General features: G+C 39.1%; 1 protein-coding gene across 1 annotated transcript in view; it reads right to left on the reverse strand.

Annotated features, from left to right (window-relative positions):
- Positions 1–21,907, reverse strand: part of FIG4 (FIG4 phosphoinositide 5-phosphatase) — a 125,867-nt gene that overhangs the window by 68,588 nt on the left and 35,372 nt on the right. The window contains exons 5-10 of the mRNA XM_021718053.1: positions 16,763–16,813; positions 12,996–13,144; positions 9,847–9,975; positions 6,868–6,968; positions 5,072–5,234; positions 4,229–4,326 (exon numbers count right to left, since the gene is read on the reverse strand). Of these exons, the coding sequence (XP_021573728.1) occupies positions 4,229–4,326; positions 5,072–5,234; positions 6,868–6,968; positions 9,847–9,975; positions 12,996–13,144; positions 16,763–16,813 (691 nt within the window). The remainder of the gene's footprint in view (positions 1–4,228; positions 4,327–5,071; positions 5,235–6,867; positions 6,969–9,846; positions 9,976–12,995; positions 13,145–16,762; positions 16,814–21,907) is intronic.

Below are 21,907 nucleotides of genomic sequence, written 5' to 3' on the forward strand. Positions count from 1 at the left end.
GACTGGAGTGCAGTGGCCGCTCTCGGCCACCACAGCCTCGACCTGCTGGGCTCCGGTGATGCTTCCGCCTCAGCATTCCGAGTAGCTGGAACTACAGGCGCGCGCTACCACACCTGGCTAATTTTTTATTTATTGTAGAGATGAGGTCTTGCCTCATCTTGAGGGGTCTTGAACCCGCGGGCTCAGATAATCCACTCACCTCAGCCTCCCAAAGCGCGGGATTACAGGCTGAGCCACCAAACCTGGCTACAATATCTTATTTTCTATACATTTACTGGAAAGGTGTTCATGAGTGTTTTAATTAACGTTTTCCTACTTTTTCAATTATGTATATTAAAGCTATTGGTCAATACTAGACTAAGGTTACAGACTATCTAGCTATTGCCTATATTATTCTGAGTTGACAGGAAGAGAAATGTGAATATAAAACTTCTGATTTAATGTGAATAAATGTCTAGAAAATGATGCACTTAATACACGAATGATTTATTTTACAAAGTCAATCCCTGGTAGGATGTAATTATGCAAGCCAAAGAGCAACTGTCTCCCTCCTCTTTCACCACTGCCAGTTTGTGGACGTATTCCTTCACACTCACACACACACACACACACACACACACACACACACACACACACACAGAGAGAGACACACACATCCGGTGTGGTGGCTCATGCCTGCAATTCCAGCACTTATGAAGGCTGAGGTGAGAGAACTGTTGAGGAGTTCGAGACCAGTCTAGGGAACATAGTGATACCTCATCTCTACAAAAACACATTAAAAAATTAGCAGGGTATGGTGGCACATGCATGTAGTCCCAGCTACTCAGGTGGCTGAGGCGGAATGACCACTTGAGTCCAGGAGACTGAGGCTGAAGTGAGCTGTGATTGTGCCACTGCACTCCAGTCTAGGCAACAGAGTGAGACCCCAACTCAAAACAAACACAGACACACACCCTGCTCCTTGAAATCCATGCAGTTTAGTTATATAGTTATAAGCCCTCTCCTGGGAGCTGTCTCCTTCCCCACCCCACTCTCACCCCATCCTAGTCACTTTCAGTTCCCCGTCTCCTCTCCCACTTTAGTTAAGTCTCCATTCCCACCTACATCTTAGACCAAGTCATCATCACAGTCTCTGCCTTCGGCATTTCTCTCCCAAAACCCCTCTGATTTTCAGGTCGCCTAATCTAACAGCACAGCTCCTGAGGCCCCCATGCCACTGGCCTCTCTACTTTCCCTACAAGCCTGGCCCTGGATGCTCTGTCCTCACCCAACTCAGACTGCAGTGCTGCTTACATCACTCTATTGCCAATATCCAAAACAACCATGATCCTGACTTTTTAAGTCACACCATTGGACAAACAATACAAAGCCAGATATTGGATTTACCTATGCTCATACCTATACACAAGCCCTGCTGGAAGAAGGCAGGCAATAGCAGAATGGTTCCCTTTAAGAAACCAAGATTGTGCCGGGCTCGGTGGCTCAGACTGTAATCCCGCACCTTTGGGAGGCTGAGGTGAGTGGATTGCCTGAGCCCACGGGTTCGAGACCCACCTGGGCAGCGAGACTTCATCTCTACAATAAAACAAAAATTAGCCAGGCGTGGTAGCGCGGGCCTTTAGTTCCAGCTACTCGGAAGGCTGAGGCGGAAGGATTGCCAGAGCCCAACAGGCAAGGCTGCGGTGGTCGGGAGCGGCCACTGCACTCCAGTCTGGGCGACCGAGTGAGACTCCAACTCAAAAAAACAAAACAAAACCATGATTGCTAACTTGACATTGGCTCTCAGTAGTGCCTGGACCTTTCCAGTCAACTTACTTCCCCAGTACACAGACTATTAAGCTTCAATTTCCTCAAGCCTCCGCTCTCAGCAATGGCCTTTCCTCCCACCTTAAAGAGAAACTAAAGCCGACAGAATGGTGCATGCGTGCACGCAAGCACACAAGCTCACTCGCACCCTTGCTATTGTCTGTCCCTTCTTTAAAATATCCCCTTTCCATGGTTCAGACCTCACCATTTCCTGCTCCCTTAAGTACAGCCCCTGCTCATTCCTTTTATCTCCTGTGTGATGCAACTTTCAAGTGGAGCCTCCCCATAGGTTTTTAAACATATCAACATGACCTCTTTTAAGAACCACAAAACACCATGTTTTACAGGTGCTTCTCCTGGAGGAGAAGGCACTACTCACCACCCCCTCCCCCTCACTTTGACCCCACCTCAGTCCACTTCAGTCAGGGTCTTCCGTGTTGCCATCACCAGCAGGCACTTTTCCATGTTCATGGGCCTGCCCCCTCAGCAAAACTGGAGGCTACTGATCCCTTCCTTCCTTCCCTGTGAAACATTCCTGACAGCACTCTAGTTTGTTCCCTACCCTTCTGGTTGTTTTCATTCTGACTCCTTTAGAGGTTCAGCCCACTCTAATTGGACATTAAGAGCTGAAGATGTCCAAGCCTAGGTCCAAGGCTTTTCCTTCTTCTCGAAACTCCCCCTGTGGGCATCCCATCCATGCCCAGGCCTTCAGATGTCCCCTGCACAGAGTTACAGAACCACATCTGGGCCAGATCCCTGCTGTAAGCTCCCAACTCATATGCTCACCACCTACTTGTTACCTCCTTCTAGAGGACTCAGATACACCTCAGAGCGCAGTATGTCCAACTGTACTCATGGTCCCCCCCCACAAACTGGGTGGGTGTTGCCTATCTCAATGAATGGCATCACCACTCATCCACCTGAGTAAGCCAGAAGCCTAAGAATACAGAATACCTCTTCCTCATGTGAAATCCAGCCCGCCACTAAGTCTACTGACTCCGACCACTTCTCTTTGTCTCTATCACTCACCTTAGTTGAGCCAGAATCACCTCTTTTCTAGACAATCATGCCAGCCTCCTACCTGGTCTTCCAACACTGACTTTAGCCTAACCTTCTCAAAACATATATCTGATCACGGTCCCCTCAATCATGCAAGACTCCTCAAGGGCTTTCTGTTATTCTGAGTAGGAAGACCAGACTCATGAACACAGCCTCCAACGCTCTGCATGGTCTGGCCACAGCCGTCTCTTCAGCCTCATCTCACAACAAGCTCTCTTGCCCTCACCCTTTGGAACCCAGGCACAAAGACCTTCCTTCTCTTCCTCAGATACACGATGCTCCCTCCTGTCACAGGGCCTTTGTGAATGTTGCAGTCCCCAAAGTGCCTCTTCCTTCAGGGTTATGCCATGTCATCACTCTCTTGGGGAAGACTTCTCTCCTATTATAAGCTATCAGGGCACCATCTGCCTTAAATTGGTACCTCTGCGTTACTTCAGTCTCTCTTCCAGTAGACTATCAGCTCCAAGTAGGAACTGTTTCTAGCACTGCCTTGGCACATAGGAAACCCTCAAAAATACCTGCTAAATGACTGACTAAACAGAGACAGAATTCCTTGGTTTTTTAGTACACTGACTTACATTTATTAAGCAACCTCTGAGGATAACCTCAGACACTACTAGGTTGTTGGCCAGTGCCATAGCCACATGATATAACAAAACCCTTGTTTTTCTTACTCTTTGGCTGCTGGCTCAGATTCTTTCAATTCACTTGGTTGCAACAGATGCAGATAAAGCCTACTGTCTCGTCTCTCTGTCCTCCATCTTAGGCCTTTGACCTGTAAGCCCACTCATATATATAAGTGTGTTGACTAGTCCAAGTACTCTGGCAAAGCAGCAGGGAACTATGAGGCTCACATCATTTGCTGGGGCTTCTCACACGCCCACACCTGATTCTTGAGCCACAACTGTACCCTAATTTCTGAATCTAGCCTTTCAATCCTATTACCATGCATTAATTTGTCCAGGAGATGGTACAGATTGTCAAGGAAGCTGGTTGTATCAAGGCTGGGCTGCGGCAGTTTGATCTTCATACTTCCTTCTTCAAGTTGTCCTGAAAACTAAGGCCAAAACCGCACTCACACCTAATTCACATAAGACATCAGGAGCCCATACACAACATCACTCTCTTCCCTTGGAAAGATGCCACGGATTTCTCCAGGTATGCAAAGAGAGAAGCCATGTGGAATTGAGGCCAAGGGACAGTGATGAAGCTTAAGCACAGTGAGCGGAACCAGCACAATAATCTACAAGTCTCTCTCCTCTGGGGAGATATTAAAGTATAGCTTATCAATCCCCTCTGTGCGGGAGGAAAAGGTTGTTCAGTGTGTCTGAATCTCATAGCCAAATAGATGATCATATCATACCTTCACTAAATTCAAGATGATGATAGGGGAGCCAAACCTCTGGAGCATCTGGTCAAAATGAAGGGCGGCCACATGTGCAAACGGGTCTGCCTGGTCCACTGAGAAGGAAATAAGGTGAATAAATACCTGAATGAAAATTACAAACCAGAGGCTGGGCACGGTGGCTCACGCCTATAATCCTAGCACTTTGGGAGGCAGAGGTGAGAGGACTGCCTAAGCCCAGGGGTTTGAGATCAGCCTGGGCAACTTAGCGAGACCTTGTCTCTATAGCAAATCAGAAAATTAGCTGGGCGTGGTGGTGTGCGCCTGTGGTTCCAGCTACTTAGAAGGTTGAGGCAGAAGGATCACCAGCAGGCTGAGGCTGCTCTAGCCATGATCATGCCATTGCACTTTAGCCTGGGCAACAGAACGAGACTGTGACTCAAAAAAAAAAAAAAAAGAAAAGAAAGAAAAGAAAAAGAAAGAAAATTGCAAAGCAGAAATCAAAGATGTGTGGGGTTTTTTTAATGCTCAAAGAAATGCAATTCAACTAGGTTTCCATCAATTTCACTTCCCAAATCCCTCACAAGGAGCTCACTGGACACTCCCTCATCATGTATTTATTAACTGTGAATGTTTCCTACATTTCTGAGCAAAGTAAAAAAAATTTACTAACAGTCAAAATTAAATATTCATGTGTTGCATAAAAATTATATAAATTTTATATATATTATATAAATTCTTCTACCATATAGGACTAAGACTTGTTGAAACCTAAACATTTATGAGATGTCTGTGACAAGAGTTCATTATCTCTAAATGGGAGTACAGAAAATTAACTATTAAAAAGACCGTTCCACGCACATGTAATAGGTGGTTTAGGCATCATAGTTGAAATGTCCTGAGACCAGTACAAGGGAACTGATCCTCTAACTTGCACGTAAGAAGAATAACTTCCTGCAGTGAAAGATATCACAGAAGCATCGCAGAGTATCTGTTCAGTCTCTACTTCGTTTGCAACATCACCCTGAAAAGAAAGGTGCATTTATAGATATTTTATGTTTTTAGAAATTTGTAATGAAAAATTTTTCAAGTATACAATGAAACTCTAATTCCTATTCTTTGAATGTCTCAAAAGACGTAAATATTTATCAATATTCAATACACACACATTAGAAAAGTAAAATCATTAAAATATAACAAAGGAAGGAAATTAAAAGTAGCAGAAAATAGGAAAAAGTTAAACTAAATAGCCAATACAAGTAGTAGATAGAAAACATTTGGTATGAATGGTAGGTAGGAAGAGAAAAGAAAAACAATTACATGAAATTCTACAGTATGTGAGGAAGACCAAAAGAGCATCAAAACTCATTTCTGAAGACCAAAGTGGAATGAAAGAACAAGAGTGAGGTTCAATTAAGACCTGATGAACAGAAGGAAAAAAAAGGGCTTTGAGGTAGTTTTCCTTATAAATGTATATAAGGATATGACAAAGAACAATTTTAGGGGCTCTAATAATAGTCTATTCAATTGTTGTTTGAATATATGAAAGTAAATAATAAAGCTGCAAAAGTCTTTTTGAAAACACCAGTTATAACAATTTCCATTATTGACAGAAAGAATAATGTTGCTCTCAGACCCAATCGCCACCACTCCACAATATGTCCATGTAATGAATATGCATGTTTATCCAAGTCTAGAATGAAAAAATGTTTTTAAAAAAAATAATGTTACTATTTTAAGTCAGGATCAAAACCCAATGCCTCGATCTGTCTGCCTCACACATCTGCTCAAGACTTCAGTTGTCCACTGCAAATAGAGACAGAGAACTCAAAGGAGTCATGCTGACAGAAGGATGGATGAATTTTTGTTGTTGCTATTTTCTAGAGGTGAATAGAAAAAGGAATCTGGGTAAAAAAGGAAAAAGGGCAAAGGACTTTCCATGCCTTGCTACACTCTGTCTTCTCATCAAGAATTGACTTCCAACAACGCATGCTGCCTTCTACTTTTCCTTGGTTGGCACTGCTTTGCTGTTTTTATCTACATGTTAAACAGGCACTACATCTTTTCATATATTACAGAAATGGCTCACCCTCCCATACTTTAGACCTCTCATAACTCCCTACAGCACTGCATGACTCTAAGGTAACTGACTTTTCAGATCATCTGTACATTAGTCATAGTTCTCACAAGTTTCAGACACTCTGGAGAATTAATTATAGCCAGCCCTCTGTATCCACGGTTCTGTATCCATAGACTCCCCCAACCTCAGGCAGAAAACGTAGTTAGGTCTTTGACGGTTGTGTCTGTACTGAACATGTACAGAATTTTTTCTTGTCATTATTCCAAAGCAATATAGTATAACAACTATTTATATAGCATTTCCATTGTATGAGGTATTATAAGTAATCTGGAGATGATTTAAAGTCTGTGGGAGAATGTGCGTAGGTTATGTGCAAATACTAGGCCATTGTATGTCAGGGGCTTGAGCATCTGTGAATTTAGGTATTGGGATAGGGGCAGGGGTCCTGGAACCAACTCCCCATGGACACCATGAGGCGACTGTATTACCTTGATAGTAACCCAAATTGAGAAATTCCACGTTTTAGCATTCCACTTTGCTTCATCTACGTCAGCAATGATCCCACTTGTCATCTTACCTCACAGTTTGCACCTCTCTTGAGAAAACGAGTCCCAGCAAACTTACTGGATCTTCTAGCTATTAGAGTAACATATACTGGTCTTCCATAGATCAGCAGCTCTTAGGAATCAAGTTAAGGTCATTTAGCTTCCATGACTGTCACACAACAAGAGATTCATTATACCTTAAATACACATTTGAATATATTTTGTCCAAATGGCTTAAAGAACAGCAAAAGCTCCACCCAAGGAGGAATACACTGAGTCTAACGGTTCTTCAGAGCCATGCAGGTACAAAGAAAGGGCAGAAGTTAACCTGTGTCAGGGGTGGTTTTCATGAATTTTGGAGGAAATGGTAATCAACTGTAGGGTCATCAGTCAAGGGAAGACCTGTAACCAAGTAAAGGATGTAAACAAGTACAACTAATCCTTCCAGAATCTCCAGAGATCATACATTTCTCAAAGAGAAAAAGTCATTTAACAGGTTGTTTAAATTATGAAGCAACATACAATATAATACTGAGGGAAGGAAGTGAGTATAATATTGTAAAAGAAATTGAAATGTGTCACCTAACTGCAAAACCTGAACACTAAATGAATTACTGTGAGCTGCTTAATCAACATACAGATTATTAATTATGCCACCTTATTTAACCTTCTAAACCATAGTCTCATCTTCTGTGAAATGAAGTAATAGTAGACTACCTTATTATGCTTCGGTGATTGGGAGGATTAGGCGTGGTAATATATACAAAATATTCAGTAAATATTGCACCTAGCCTGTAGTAAATGTTCAATAAATAGCAGCTACTTTTAATATCATATAGACTTCCAGAAGTCTCATTAAATGCTTGATAACCAGGAGACTAGATTCATTCTTTAAACTAATGAGCTTTAAAATTGTAATTCAGGAGGCTGTTCATTACTTTAAAAAAATATTTATTATGCTTAATATATGCCAAGCACCCAATTAGCTCTTGGAAATAAAAAACCATTTAGGATTACCGCTTTGAAACTGCCTTAAAAAACTATGGCACATTCCTGTTGGTATCCTTGGTAGTGAAAAACCTGTGCTCTTCCCATGTAGATTTTACTTTTGGAAACAGACAAAAGTAACTCAGGGTCAAACCTCGTTACATGATGAATGATCAAGCAATAATAGCACTCTCTGGTTGAAAATGATTATAAAATAATGAGCCTAATGTTCAAGTGTAGCGCAGAAATCTCACTCATCTCCATTTCAAAATCCCTCTGAGCCTTCCTCTCGCCTCTTGTCTCCCTCACAGAAGGCTAACCTCTCGGGCTGTGCTCCTGACTCCACTCTTCCCAAATGCTCCTGGTGCAAGAAAGCACAATCATGACTAGATGCCTTCACCTACTTAATGGTCTCAGAGCAAAGTGTTTACTATCGGACTTTAAAAGCCTCAGAAAACATGCTGGATGCACAATGCCTTACATGATCTCAAAAAGCAAGATGAAAAACCTAAACATCACTTCTAGATGGTATTCACTGCCTTCCTATACCTCCTAATTTAACTGTACTTTCTTGAAAGGTTCCAACATGGTTAGAAATTACATGAAAGATAAAGCTGTAGAGGAAATACAGTCTTTATAAAATTGAACTCATCAGCTGAACCAAAGGCATCAACTAACTACTTCTGTGTGATCTATGATGCCTCTTCCCTGAACTTTCGCCATCCTTTCCTGATTCACGTCTTTTGTTCTAGTCTCATTTTATTTCATCCTCCTTGAGAATGGCTGTCGACTCAAGCTCCCTAAATACCACTTTGCTCATGTTACCCTCCTGAACAAAAACTTTCTAAGCCAGGCACGGTGGCTCATGTCTATAATCCCAGCACTTTGGGAGGCAGAGGTGAGAAGATTTCCTGAACCCATGGGTTTGAGATCAGCCTGGGCAATATGGCAAGACCTTGTCTTTACAATGAATCAAAAAATTAGCCAGGCATAGTGGTGCACACCTGTAGTTCCAGGTACTTGGAAGGATGAGGTGGAAGGATCACCTGAGCCAAGCAGGTCGAGGCTGAGGTGGCCGTAAGCATGCCACTGCACTCCAGCTTGGGCAGTAAAATGAGACTCTGACTCAAAAAACAAAAACAAACTTTCTAAAGTTCTAGCACCAATGCAGAAGTTCTCAGCCTGATCATCAAAGTCATCTATTGACTGACAATCTGACTCCCACTACCAATCTTCCTCCAGTTACATCCCACGTCCCAGGGGTTTTATGCACAAGCCAGAAGAACACTCTTGGGTATGTTTCCACCTCTACCTTCATGGTGTCTCCCCAGTCTGTGAGCTCTCTCTTTGTCGCTCTTTAGGGCACAGGCCAAGTTCTCCTGTTCCCATGGTGCTGCCCCATTCTCCCCACCTGCCAATGATTCAGCTCTTTCTCCCAGATAAGCATGTGATACTTATTACCTTACTATGCACACAGAATTTCCCTCCTTGTTATTTATTAATCTTTCTGTGTCTGTAACAGGCCCACTCAAGTAGTCTGCATTCTTCTTTGTATTTCTACTACCTGGCATCATGAGTAAGTTTTCCTATTAGGGTGTACAGAGTAATGACTATAATATTATCATTCATACACAGCTTTCTACAAATTGATACAGCGTAAGTTTTTGTGTGTGTGTTTTGCTTGTTTGCTTGTTTTTGAGTCAGAGTCTTACTCTGTCTCCCAGGCTGGAGTGCAGTGGCACAATCTCGGCTTACTGCAGCCTTGATCTCCTGGGCTGAGGCGGAAAGATTGCCTCAGCCTCCATTGGGAGTACCTGGGACTAGAGGTACACACCACCATACCTGGCTAATTTTGTTTTGTATAGAAGAGTTCTCGCTATGTTGCCCAGGCTGAACTCCTGGACTCAGGCAATCCTCCCGCCTCAGCCTTTTGAAAGTGGTGGGATTGCAGGCTTGAGCCACAGCACTTTGTATGATATCACATAAGTTTAATAATATATTATTTAAATTTTTAAAAAGGATACTTGACTGCCCACAGAACCCATGAATAATATACAACAGCCAGTCACGATGCACAGTATTTTTAATTATATCCAGAAGTTCACCATTCCACACATACTTCATGTAAGGTTCACTACAGATCCCAAATACACCTGGAAAATAAAAGTTGGTATCAGTCTATAAATACGTAAAATATTTTCTATCAATGGAAAAGGCTGGTATTATAGGAACAAAATATTAACATTAAACATAAATATCTTACAATTGAACTAAAATAAGTTGGTATTATAAACGTAAGGAAACTGGCTGACATTCAACTCATTTTTAAGTTCTTAAACTTCTGTTTTAACTTCAAAATAAGATGCCTGATTAATAGCATTGTCATTTTCAGTGGATATCATGCCTATCAGCACCCAGAAAAATGCTGATTTTGTACAAGGTCAAGGAAGAAATGCATTTTCTAACTTATGAGAGTTCTTAATTTGAGAGAAAAGAAAATGACAGGGAAATTAAGGATGCATTACAAATATATTAATAAAACAAGGGACAGTAGTGAGCAGTGGCTGAACACACAGCTGTGGAGTCAGAGTTCTGGGTCTGCTTCTTATCAGCAGGTGACAGGCATCATCAAGAGTGCTACTCACTGTTACAGGACCTCTGTTTCCTTAGCAGTATCTGCACCATGTGGTTGTTGTAAGGATGAAATGAATTAATATTGTATATCAAGTACTTCGAACATTACAAATACTTCTACAAGCGGTAGTTACTATCACATCAGGCCTGTCCTCTATGAAGAAATTAATTTCATCAAGAATGATTTTAGCATATCCAGATAAGTTTATTAAATAGTAATGAATTTTACAAAATGTACATGAAGTGAAAAATAAGAAATAAGATAATGGCTTAAGAGGTTGTTAGAGTTCTGAGTTGAATTTAATCAATACCATTTTTTCCTTCAAAATGTGACCTGTTAAGAGTTTATTTATATACTATAACAAATACACTTTCTAAACTTTCTCTGCCCTTTCAATGCATTACACAAGAGAATTAATAAACAGACATGGATTGGAGTTCTGTCTTCTTCACTTACCAGCTCTGTGACCTTAGGCAAGTTATTTAACATTTCTGAACTTCAACTTTCTAAACTGTAAAGTTATGTTACAACTACTCACCTGAGATATGGTTCATACTAAATTAAACAGTATATTCAAAGTGCTTGACACATAGCAGTCTTTTAAATGTATTACTGTGTTTTCCTTTTCTACCAACTTCCACACATACCCTCACTCATTGTTTCTTACTAGTTTACCCTGTGTAACAGAAGAATAATCCCACCCCCAGCAAAGATACCTGCATCCAAATCACCAAAACCTGTGAATGTGTAATATTACATGGTAAGGAGAAATTAAAGTTGCAGATGGAATTAAGGTTGCTAATCAGACAACCTTGAGATAAGGAATTATTCTGGATTATCCAAGAGGGCCCAGTATCATCACAGGGTCCTTATAAAAGAAAGGGAAAACAAGAGTGTGAGTGTCAGAGTAAGGTACTGTGTGGGAGGTAGGGGGGGATTTGCCTGGCCACTGCCGGCTTTGGAGGGAGAAAGAAGCTCTGAGTCAGGGAATGAGTACAGCCCCAGAAGAAGGAAAGGGTCTCTCTCCTACAGCTTCAGAAGAGGAATGCGGCCCTGCCAACATACTAATTGTAGCTCAACTGAGACCCATTTTGGATTTTCTGTTGTTTCAGCAACTAAGTTGGTGGTTATATGTTATACCCTGTCATTCATATCCTTCAAATAGAATCTCTTCAGAGACAGCCAAACATTAAGTAGCAATGGAGGCTTAATTCTGATCCCAGATATTCTAATTTGGATTTTGAATGGTATGTAGAGCAAATTTAGTGATACTTTCAACTTTTATATTACTAATTGTGATACTAAGAAGTGAGGCAAGCAATATTCAGTCACACTCGGTGTCTTGTCCTTCACGTGGTTCCAGTGGTGTGGGTTCCCATTTGGGCATCTGAACCAGGAAAAGTGGATGTGATCTAGATGATCTGGGATTAGGAAGGGTGTAATGTATATCAAATGATATCAATCAAGTAAACTAAGAGTCTAGGGCAATGTCAGAGATGACATTCAGTTTAAGTAAAGCCTAAGCCTTCTTAGAACTAACTGACCAGAGTCTTTGGTAAATCACTAATAGACCTAATAATCTCTTTTTGGGTGTCCCACAAGGGCAAACCTTCTGGGACCACTTTAGACTGGATTCTACCTCTACACTCACATCTTCATCACTCTCATATAAGTTGTATAGAGCAAGAAGCCCAAAGATACTATTACTCTCCACAGTCAGTTCAATTCAGTTAAAGTGTCTTAAGTTTTAAAAGATTCCTTTACAATATTCACATTAACGCCTCTAGCTTTAGAGTTCTAGACCAGTCCAAAAAGCTGGTGGTAAAGGTTTTGATCAAGGGATAAAGGTACAGTGTGACTGGTTTAGTCTAGGATCTCAGAGACGCTTAGACTAGTCATTCAGTGTCCTGCAGTGATCCCACCATGGACCCAGAAGGCAGAGCCTGTGAAGGACTGATGGGTCAAGCTGGGACCAAAGTAATAACACCTGCTGTGCTGATTCCCTGGATATTGGCCATGATTTTAACCTCCAGGCCTCTGTTTACTACTTAGTCTTTATTTCTACAAAACTGGCATTATACCTACTGAACACAGTTTTTACAAGAATCAGCAATATTACATGCAAACTTCTCACACATAATAGGCAATCCATGGCAACTTTTTTCCAAGACTCAGCCCATATCAAACTGGTCTCTATGAAGGGAAATAAGATCATTTGTATAACACAATATTTTTAAAAATTCTCCACTTAAACTTCACCAAAAGTCTAGACATGAATGCAATCAATAAAATGTGCATGACTAATTGCTAGAAAATGTCAGCATACAATTTTCTGGCTGGCCTACAAATGAAATCACATGGTGATTGATGACCGCTATAAAAAAGAATTGGTCCAGTTCATGTTTTCAAAACAACCCCATGTAAGGATAAGGAACCAGTAGGGATGGATAAATATGAGAAAGGTGTGAGTGAATTTAATGAGATGCCATTTCATGGATGCCACATTAACATATACTAGATATGACAAAAACCACCTACCACTTCCTCCCTGTGTAATTAATCCTTCATCTTCAAAGATGTCAAAGCTCTCCTGGCGATTCTGGGTTGTTTCCGACTTTAACATCTCCAGGGGCATTCGCAAAACAGTGAGATTATACTGAAGTGAGTGGGACAAATCGTAGCTGTAACTGAGATCAGAATAGAAATTGAAACGCAGTAAGAATTACAAAAGCAAGGCATGTTTCACAGTCTTGCCTCCTGCATGGAATTAAAATATGTGAACTAAATTACTTAGCACCTGTTACTTTACTTGGAAGCAATGCTGCTCAAATAACCACTGCAAAACACTGCAAAATATGAACATAATTGGAAAAACTCATTGCATAACTTAGACATCTGCATGATAGAAATAGACCATACAGTGTGAGTAACCTACATTCTTTCATTTGTACAATGTATACTTTTTGCTTCGTACTGAAATCCAAAGTCATGGTCTGTGCAAAAAGGTCACACTTTCATATGTATCTGAACGGGCTCTCCAGCTACTACAGTATCGTCTGCAATAGTCATATATCTGTACCTAGTTTACCCATGAACATAAATAATTCTGTTAACTATTGATGGCGGTATCACATGTAACTGAGCTCGCAATGAAACAGGAATAAGCAAATTACATAGGCCATTATAGTAAAACAGTGTTTTAGGAGAGTAAAAGTCAAAAAATTATAACAGCTTCCGTGCAAATTAAATTTGGCCAAAAGAAACTCATTACAATTCTGACTTCCCATAATTAATTATTTTTTATAAGTACTTCAGCAATATATTTTTAGCACAAAATTTCAGAAGGTATCTTGAATACTTTAGGTGTATACGAATTTGTTTTTAAGGTATTTTAATCATATTTTAAGATGGTTACAGTTCTGTCTGGAGAGTCACACACATTTTAATTATTTCTGCTTTATTTATATCATTTGATTTAAATTGTTTTCTGTTTCATCTGTGAAATTCAGTCTTACCACATTTGCTTGACGAACCCATTCATTTTAACAGAATCTAATCTCAAAGGGATAAAAACTATATTAAGCAGTTGGTTTCTGATTTTTAACAATTTTTCCCCCTTACAACAGTTTTATTCTAGTGAGTCTTTTTTTTTTTAAAACTGGAGTCTCACTCTGTCGCTCAGGCTGGGGTGCAGTGGCACGCTCACAGGCCACCGCAGCCTCAACCTGCTGGGTGATCCTTCTGCCTCAGCCTTACAAGTAGCTGGAACCACATGCATGCACACCACGCCCAGCTAATTTTTTTGATTTATTGTAGAGTCAAGGTTTCATCATATTACTCAGGCTGGTCTCGAACTTCTGAGCTTAGGCAATCTTCTGCCTCAGCCTCCCAAAGTGCTGGATTATAGGCTTGAGCCACTGTGCCTGGTTCTAGTGAGTCTTTTTTTTTTTTGAGCCGGAGTCTCACTCTGTCGCCCAGACTGGAGTGCAGTGGCCACTGCAGCCTCAACCTGCTGGGATCCAGCAATCTTTCCGCCTCAGCCTTCCGAGTAGCTGGAATTACAGGCATGTGCTACTACGCCCGGCTGATTTTTTGATTTATTGTACAGATGACGTCTCGCCAAGTTGCCGAGGTGGGTCTCAAACCCGCGGGCTCAAGCAATCCACTCACCTCAGCCTCCCAAAACGCGGGATTACAGGCTGAGCCACCGAGCCCGGCTCTCTAGTGAGTCTTAAGAATGTTATGACCTTTCTAAAAGCTTTCTTATGAGACACAAAAACCTTAATCTGCATATGTTTACTTATGAAATGCTTTGATCAGGACTCAGTATGGGCATGTAGACAAAACAGATATATGAAGAGAAGACTATATCTAACAATACCACTGAGCTTCAGTCATAATTCACAGACACTATAAGCATAAAATTAAACAAGTACTGGGAAATAGGTAATGGAGGCAAATACAATGGAAATATACATTCCATAAACATCTGGGGAAGTAAAAACGCTTCCTTGAGGAGCTCTTCACTCAACTACTGTTAAAATAATTAATTTTGGCCAGGCTCAGTGGCTCAGTCTATAATCCCAGCACTTTGGGAGCCTGCAGGTTTGAGGCCTTATCTCTACAATAAAACAAAAATTAGCTGGGCGTGGTAGGGCGCGCATGTAGTACCAGCTACTTGGAAGGCTGAGGTGGAAGGATCACCTGATCACGGTGGCTCAGCGCTGTGGTTTATGTGAATGTGTCACTGCACTCTAGCCTGGGTGACAGAATGAGACTCCAAATCAAAAAAAATTTAAAAATTTAAAAATAATAATAATTTCCTTCCATTTTACAGTAATGAAGACATAACCCACTCTCTAGAGTAGACATGTTTTTATTTCATAAAGAAATGATTAACTATATTAACAATTAAAAATATTTTTTTAAATTTAAGGTATCCTATCATTATCTAACGTCAATAGCCACAAATTCTTGAGGTCATCTTTTAGTTCTTATGACTCAAGTCCTTGTTGGTGTATGCTATTTTGTGTTCTAATTTTTCATTTGTATCTTATAGCTGATAGATTTTTCCATCTATCACATTACTGTATTTACTAGGGCCACATATTGGTCACGTTAATGGTGGTATAACACTTTATCGTGATGCTCTACCATAATTCATTTACCTGCTCTTCAATGATCAATACTTGGGTTATTTCTAGATTGTCTGGTTTCATTGTTTTGGCTATCATAAGTACAGAAACTATATGTCTCTTTACAAAAGGGATTCATATATTCCCGCCTGGTTTATTTTCTTAGGATATATTTCTATATATGCTTAATGCTTCATTTCTTTCCAAAAAACCTACTAATTTACAATGCCACCAGCAGTACACCAGTATTACAACAATCCTTCCTATCTTGAATTAATTTTTACCTAAATTTGCCAGAGTATTTACTGAAAACTGAACTGTGAAACTGTTATAGCTCTGCATTAAAGGTTGAAGGCAAATTTCATTTTTGTGATTCAAAATTACAAAATGAGAATATTTCTGGCAGTTTCTCTTGACCATGCCAGCTCTGGCATGTCTCCTTTTCTTTTCTCCCTTCTTTCTCTAATAAACTTTGTTTGAAAACTTAAACAGAAAAAAATATATATTTCTTTAAAATACATTAAATCCAGGCAGGGCTCGGTGGTGTAGCCTGTAATCCCAGCAAGAGGCCAAGGCAAGTGGATTGCCTGAGCCCATGGGTTCAAGACCAGCCAGGGCAACTTGGCGAGAACTTGTCTCTACAATAAATAAAAAATTAGCTAGGCATGGTAGTACGCACCTGTAGTTCTGGCTACTTGGAAGGCTTAGGCGGAAGGATCACCAGAGCCCAGCAGGTCGACACTAGGGTGGCCATAAGTGCGTCACTGCACTCCAGACCAGGCAACGAGTGAGATTTCAACTCAAGAAAATCCCCCAAAATACATTAAATCCAATCTTTAAAAAACATTGTTTTAAAGTTTTCAAACAAAGTTTATTAGAGAAAGAAGAGAGAAAAGAAAGGGAGACATGCCAGAGCTGGCATAGATGAAAGAAACCACCTTAAATCTTTAGAGTGAGAATAATTACCCTTTACTTTATCCATTTGGATTTTCAAATATCAGATTTTTAAAAGGAGGAAATACCTATATTTTAATGATCTTAGATAATATAATTTGGCTATTTTAAAAAATAGAGAAAGTAGCACTGTGTGCTCTGATTCTGTTTTTACCTCCTGGAAAATAACATGAAAATTTAAGTGACTGATAGAAGCAAGACTAAGTTCAAACTTACCTAAAGTAAAAATTGCTAGATAGGTCCACATTTTGAAATATTCGTAGATACCTAAAAAAAAAAAATCAGACATTCATACAATACTATTTTTTTAATAGATTAACATGCACTCATATATACCTTTATATTTGTAAACACACTCATTACAACTGAGGAATTCAAATCACACCTGGAATACAGACTGCATTTGAAGTAATTCTAGATCTCTTGATCTTCCCTTCAGAGACCCTTCACTTTACAGTTTGCTCTTCATCACTGAATATACAGTGATGGGTGAAGCCATGCACCTACATGTGTGGGGCATTTAGACTTTGGGCAAGAGAAATAAATACTGTTTCTGCTTTTACAATGTGCTTTGCAAATGCTTTCAGGATGGAGCCAAAAGTAACAAAAACAAGTAACTTGTGGGTCACCACAATTTTAAGCAGGAAAGCTTTTTAAAGTAAAAAATAAAAAGTATAGAAAAAATATTTGCATATCTACCATTCAGGAGTAATAAATATTCACATTTTTCATATTTATTTCAACTTTTTTAAGATTAATAAGATAAAAAACATGATTCAAAAAGTTAAAATCCTCTTTAGACTTTCCCAACCCTGCTCCCTCTCCCAAGGCTGCCATTTTCCTGTTACTGACATGAATCCTTCTATTTCCTATGCCCCTGTACTGCGATCACATTAGAGACATCTTTAAATAATAAATAACATTATATTACATACTTAAAAATAAATGCAAATTATTTCAAACTTTATATACTGGCCCACAACTCATTTTTTTCACTCATTCTCTGAAATCCAGTTACGCCGAAAGTTATAGACATAATGTGTTCTCTTTGGTTAATATTTGGTACCTCACGATATTGTTCCTCAGTACCTGTACAAGATTAGCTCCAGGACCTCCCCTGGATAACAAAACCCGTGGATGCCCATAAAATGGTGTCGTATTTGCATGGAACCCACACACATCCTCCAAAATACTTAAAATCATCTCTGGATTACTTATATCTAATACAATGTAAATAGTTGTTTCATTATACTGTTTAGGGGATAACGACAAGAAAAAAGTCTGTATGTGGTTAGCAAAGGTGCAATTCTTTTTCAAATGGTTTTGACCTGTAGTTGGTTGAATACAAAGGTGCAGAATCCATGGATGAGGGCTAAGTACACATGACAAATTTTATCCATTCCTCTGCTGATAGGCCATGGGGTTCTTTCTAGTTTTCCCTACAAGATACAATGCTGCCAACCTCATCCTATGCATGTGTTCCTGTGCCCATATGAAGAGTTTCTCTAGGGCATGTGCCTAGAAACAGGAAGCATTTGTACAATTTGCAAATGCTTTTTCAGTTTTGCTAGAATATGCCAAATTGTCCTCCTCAGTGACTAAAATAATATCAATCTAACTCATAGTACATAACTCATTTCTACTCATAGTGTATAACTCATAGTATACAACTCAATTCCTCAATTCTCACTTCTCTGCTAATACTTCATGACAGCACATATTTTGATTATTCCTAATCAGACTAATGAGAACAAAATGGTGCCTTTTTAATTTGCATTTCCCAAGTTACTAGTAAGGTTCAGAGTCTCCTCTGTAGCTGCCTGTTTCTAAGTTTTAACCATTTTTCAGTTAAGTTGCTTACCTTTTTCTCATTGATTTGTAGAAATTACTCAAATGTTCTAAATAAAAATCCATGTTATATGTTTTAAATATCTACTTTCAAACTGTTGCTTGTCTCCTGAAATTTGTCTAGACTGTAAGTATTTTTTTTTTTAGATATTGATAGCATCAAATATATCATTGTTTGGTTTATGGTTTGTACTTTTTCTATTTTGCTTGTGAAATCTTTCCCTATACCGAGATTATTAAAATATTTACCTTTATTTTCTTAAAATGGTCTTTGTACTTCTAGAATCACAACCTGAGTACTGTCAGATATTGGAATCTAATTTTATTTTTGTCCAAATGAAAAGACCTACTTAGTTCATCTTTTTTCCCCAATGACTTGAAACGCTCAATGAATCATATCCCAGTGGGCCACATAAAATGGATCCTTTTCTGGACTTTCTCAACTCTGTTAACTGACCAACATCAATATCTCCAAAACTAAGCAGTCTTTTTACAGTTTACTCTCTGATTATCTGAATCACTGCAAGTCTTATTATCAGGTTGGACTTATCGCTTCTCATTTTTCTTTTTTAAGTAATCTGGACTATACGCAGACCTTTGCTTTTCCATATCAATTTTAAACCCAGTTTGTCAAGTTCTATTTTCAAAAAAGTCCTCTTGGATTTTGGTTAGAGTTACATTAAATTTATGAATTAATTTTGGAGAAACCTAGCATCTTTACAATATTGAGTCTTCTCATCCATAAACAATGGACATCTCTCCAATTATTCAGGGATTTAAAAAATATTTTTTAAATGTTTTTCATTTTCTCTATGAGGTTTTACTATATTTATTCCCAGATACTTTACCAATGTTCTAGTTGGTTATCACCAGTGTGTAGAAATATGACTGGTTCTTACATGCTGATCTTTTCTTCAGGCACATTGCTGAACTCTTTTATTAGTTCTGAGAATTTGTAAATGTTCTTGGATTTTCCAAGTAGAAAGACATGTTGTCTGTAATAACGACAATGTGTGTCTTTCGTCAAGCTTTATGCCTTATTTTTCTAGTCTTACTGTACTGGTTAGGGCCTTAAATACAAGGTTGAATATTAGTAGTTATGGTGGCTACTCCTGTATTGTTCCTTATTATAAATAAAGGAAATGCTTTTGAAGTTTCACTTCTAAGATAATTTTAGATACAGGTTTTTAATAGGTACTATTTATCAGAGTAAGAAAGATTTTTGTTTACATTCCTAGTTTGCTAAGACCTTTGTCACACAGGGTATTGAATTTTGTCTGTAAATATAAGAAGATCATCATTTTGTCCCAACTATATTTTAGTGTGGTGAATTGCTCTAGTAAATTTTCGAACATTGATACAATCATGTATTACAGGGATAACATGTACTTCTCATTATCTACGAAATGCTTAATAATACTATATTTTATTTCCTAATATTTTAACCAAATATTTTTACATAAGTGCATTATTGGATTATATCGTTTTATATGTGAGTTAAAAGTTTTTCCTATTTAGTAATACTACTTCAGCCTACCTATAACAAACTATTAATATAATTATATCTTATTCTGTATAATGTCCATTTACTACATGTATTAGTCATTTTATTATTTAATTATATCAAATAACTATATAGAGCAATGTAATTTGTATTAATATTTTTGCTGATAAATAATTAAGATGGGATTTATTAATAATATAAACCTCTTCAACTTTTTCCTATCCCTTGGATTCATATGTGTTGGTCAATCTGATTCCCTTTACGTTAATACACTATGAGGTCTTACAATTAGGTTTGTGAACTCATTCTAGGAAAAAACGCTACATACCTCATTGCTGAATATTATTATGGTTACCTTTGAAGTACTCCCCTTGGGAAGCTATGTACCGATGTCAGTGCCTAGTACACCCATCAAAACAATTTTGGAACTCTTTTTCTGGAATGGTCATCAGTTGTTGTCATACTATCCTGAATGTCATTAAATGTCTTCCTTTCAACATTTCCTTTATCTTCAGGTAAAGAAAAAAGTCATCTGGGACCATATCAGGTGAGTAGGGAGGGTGTTTCATTACAGTTATTTGTTTACTGGTTAAAAACTCCCTCACAGACAGTGCTGTGTGAGCTGGTGCATTGCTGTGATGCAAGAACTCCTTCAGGACCATTTTTGTGCACGCCTTTCTCATGCCAAGGTTTTCAGTGAATATTTTCCTGACTGTTTCTCTATCAATGTTCATTTGGTCTGCTATGCTTCTCAAAGTCAGTTGATGATTTTGATGCACAATTCGAAGCATTTTTGCAATGTTTTTGTCAGTTCTGCTCATTACTGGCCATCCTGACTTCTCTTCATCAGTGATGTTTTCTCTTCCCTCAGAAAAATGTTTTAACCATTTGCACACTACCATTTTCTTCATGGCACTATCCCCATAAACCTGGACTAACACATGTCTGATTTAACTTCCACTCTTGCCAAGCTTAACAAGATATTTAATGTTTGTTCGTTGCTCTAATTTGAACTCCAACATTCTTGTGATGACAGCTCTGATGGTCATTGCAGAAAAAGTTCCAAAATTGCTTTGACAGGTGAACTAGGCACTGGCATCAGTGCATAGTTTCCCAAGGGGAGTACTTCTAAGGTGACCATACTGATATTCAGCAATGAGGTATGTAACACTTTTTCTATGACGAGTTCACAAACTTAATTGTAAGGCCCTGCCTGTAAGCAATACGGGATATAATTTTTTCAGTTAGTGCAAGACAAACATCTACTTTATCTGGTAAACTATACTTATCCTCCCTCATCTGAAACAACTTATTTTTTAACAACTCCACTTTCAAATCATCAAAAGCAGTGTCACAGGGGCCCAGAAAACTATTATCTAAGGTATCAAGAAAGAGTGCCACATCATCTTTAAATGTAACCAAACAATACTACGAAAGTCAATAAGAGTATAATTAAACTTTAAACTGTTACAATCCTAAAAACTCTTAAATATGCCTTTAACTTTTACAATTTTGAATCTATCCATATGTTTACAGTTTTTCCCTACATTCCCAAGACTCCAATAATTTCCCCAAAAACTTTAGAAGATTTCAAATCTGCAGAAAAGTTGGGGAAAAAAATCGTACAATGGACACCATATGTCCTTCTTCTGAATCCACTGTTAGAGTTTTCTCCTTATACACTCGTACACATTTTCTCTCTTTAAATATACAAGTACAGCCGGGCTCGGTGGCTCAGGCTGTAATCCCACGCCTTTGGGAGGCTGAGGTGAGTGGATTGCCTGAGTCCAAGGGTTCGAGACCCGCCTGGGCAGCAAGACCTCATCTCTACAATAAATCAAAAAATAAGCCGGGCATGGTAGCGTGCGCCTGTAATTCTGGCTACTCGGAAGGCTGGGGTGGAAGGATCGCCGGAGCCCAGTACGTCGAGGCTGTGGTGGCCGGGAGCGGCCACTGCACTCCAGTCTGGGCGACAGAGTGAGACTCCAACTCTAAAAAAAAAAAAAAAT

Source organism: Carlito syrichta, unplaced genomic scaffold (assembly GCF_000164805.1).
Source record: "Carlito syrichta isolate Samal-C Ts95f unplaced genomic scaffold, Tarsius_syrichta-2.0.1 Scaffold311768, whole genome shotgun sequence".
Lineage (NCBI taxonomy): Eukaryota > Metazoa > Chordata > Mammalia > Primates > Tarsiidae > Carlito > Carlito syrichta.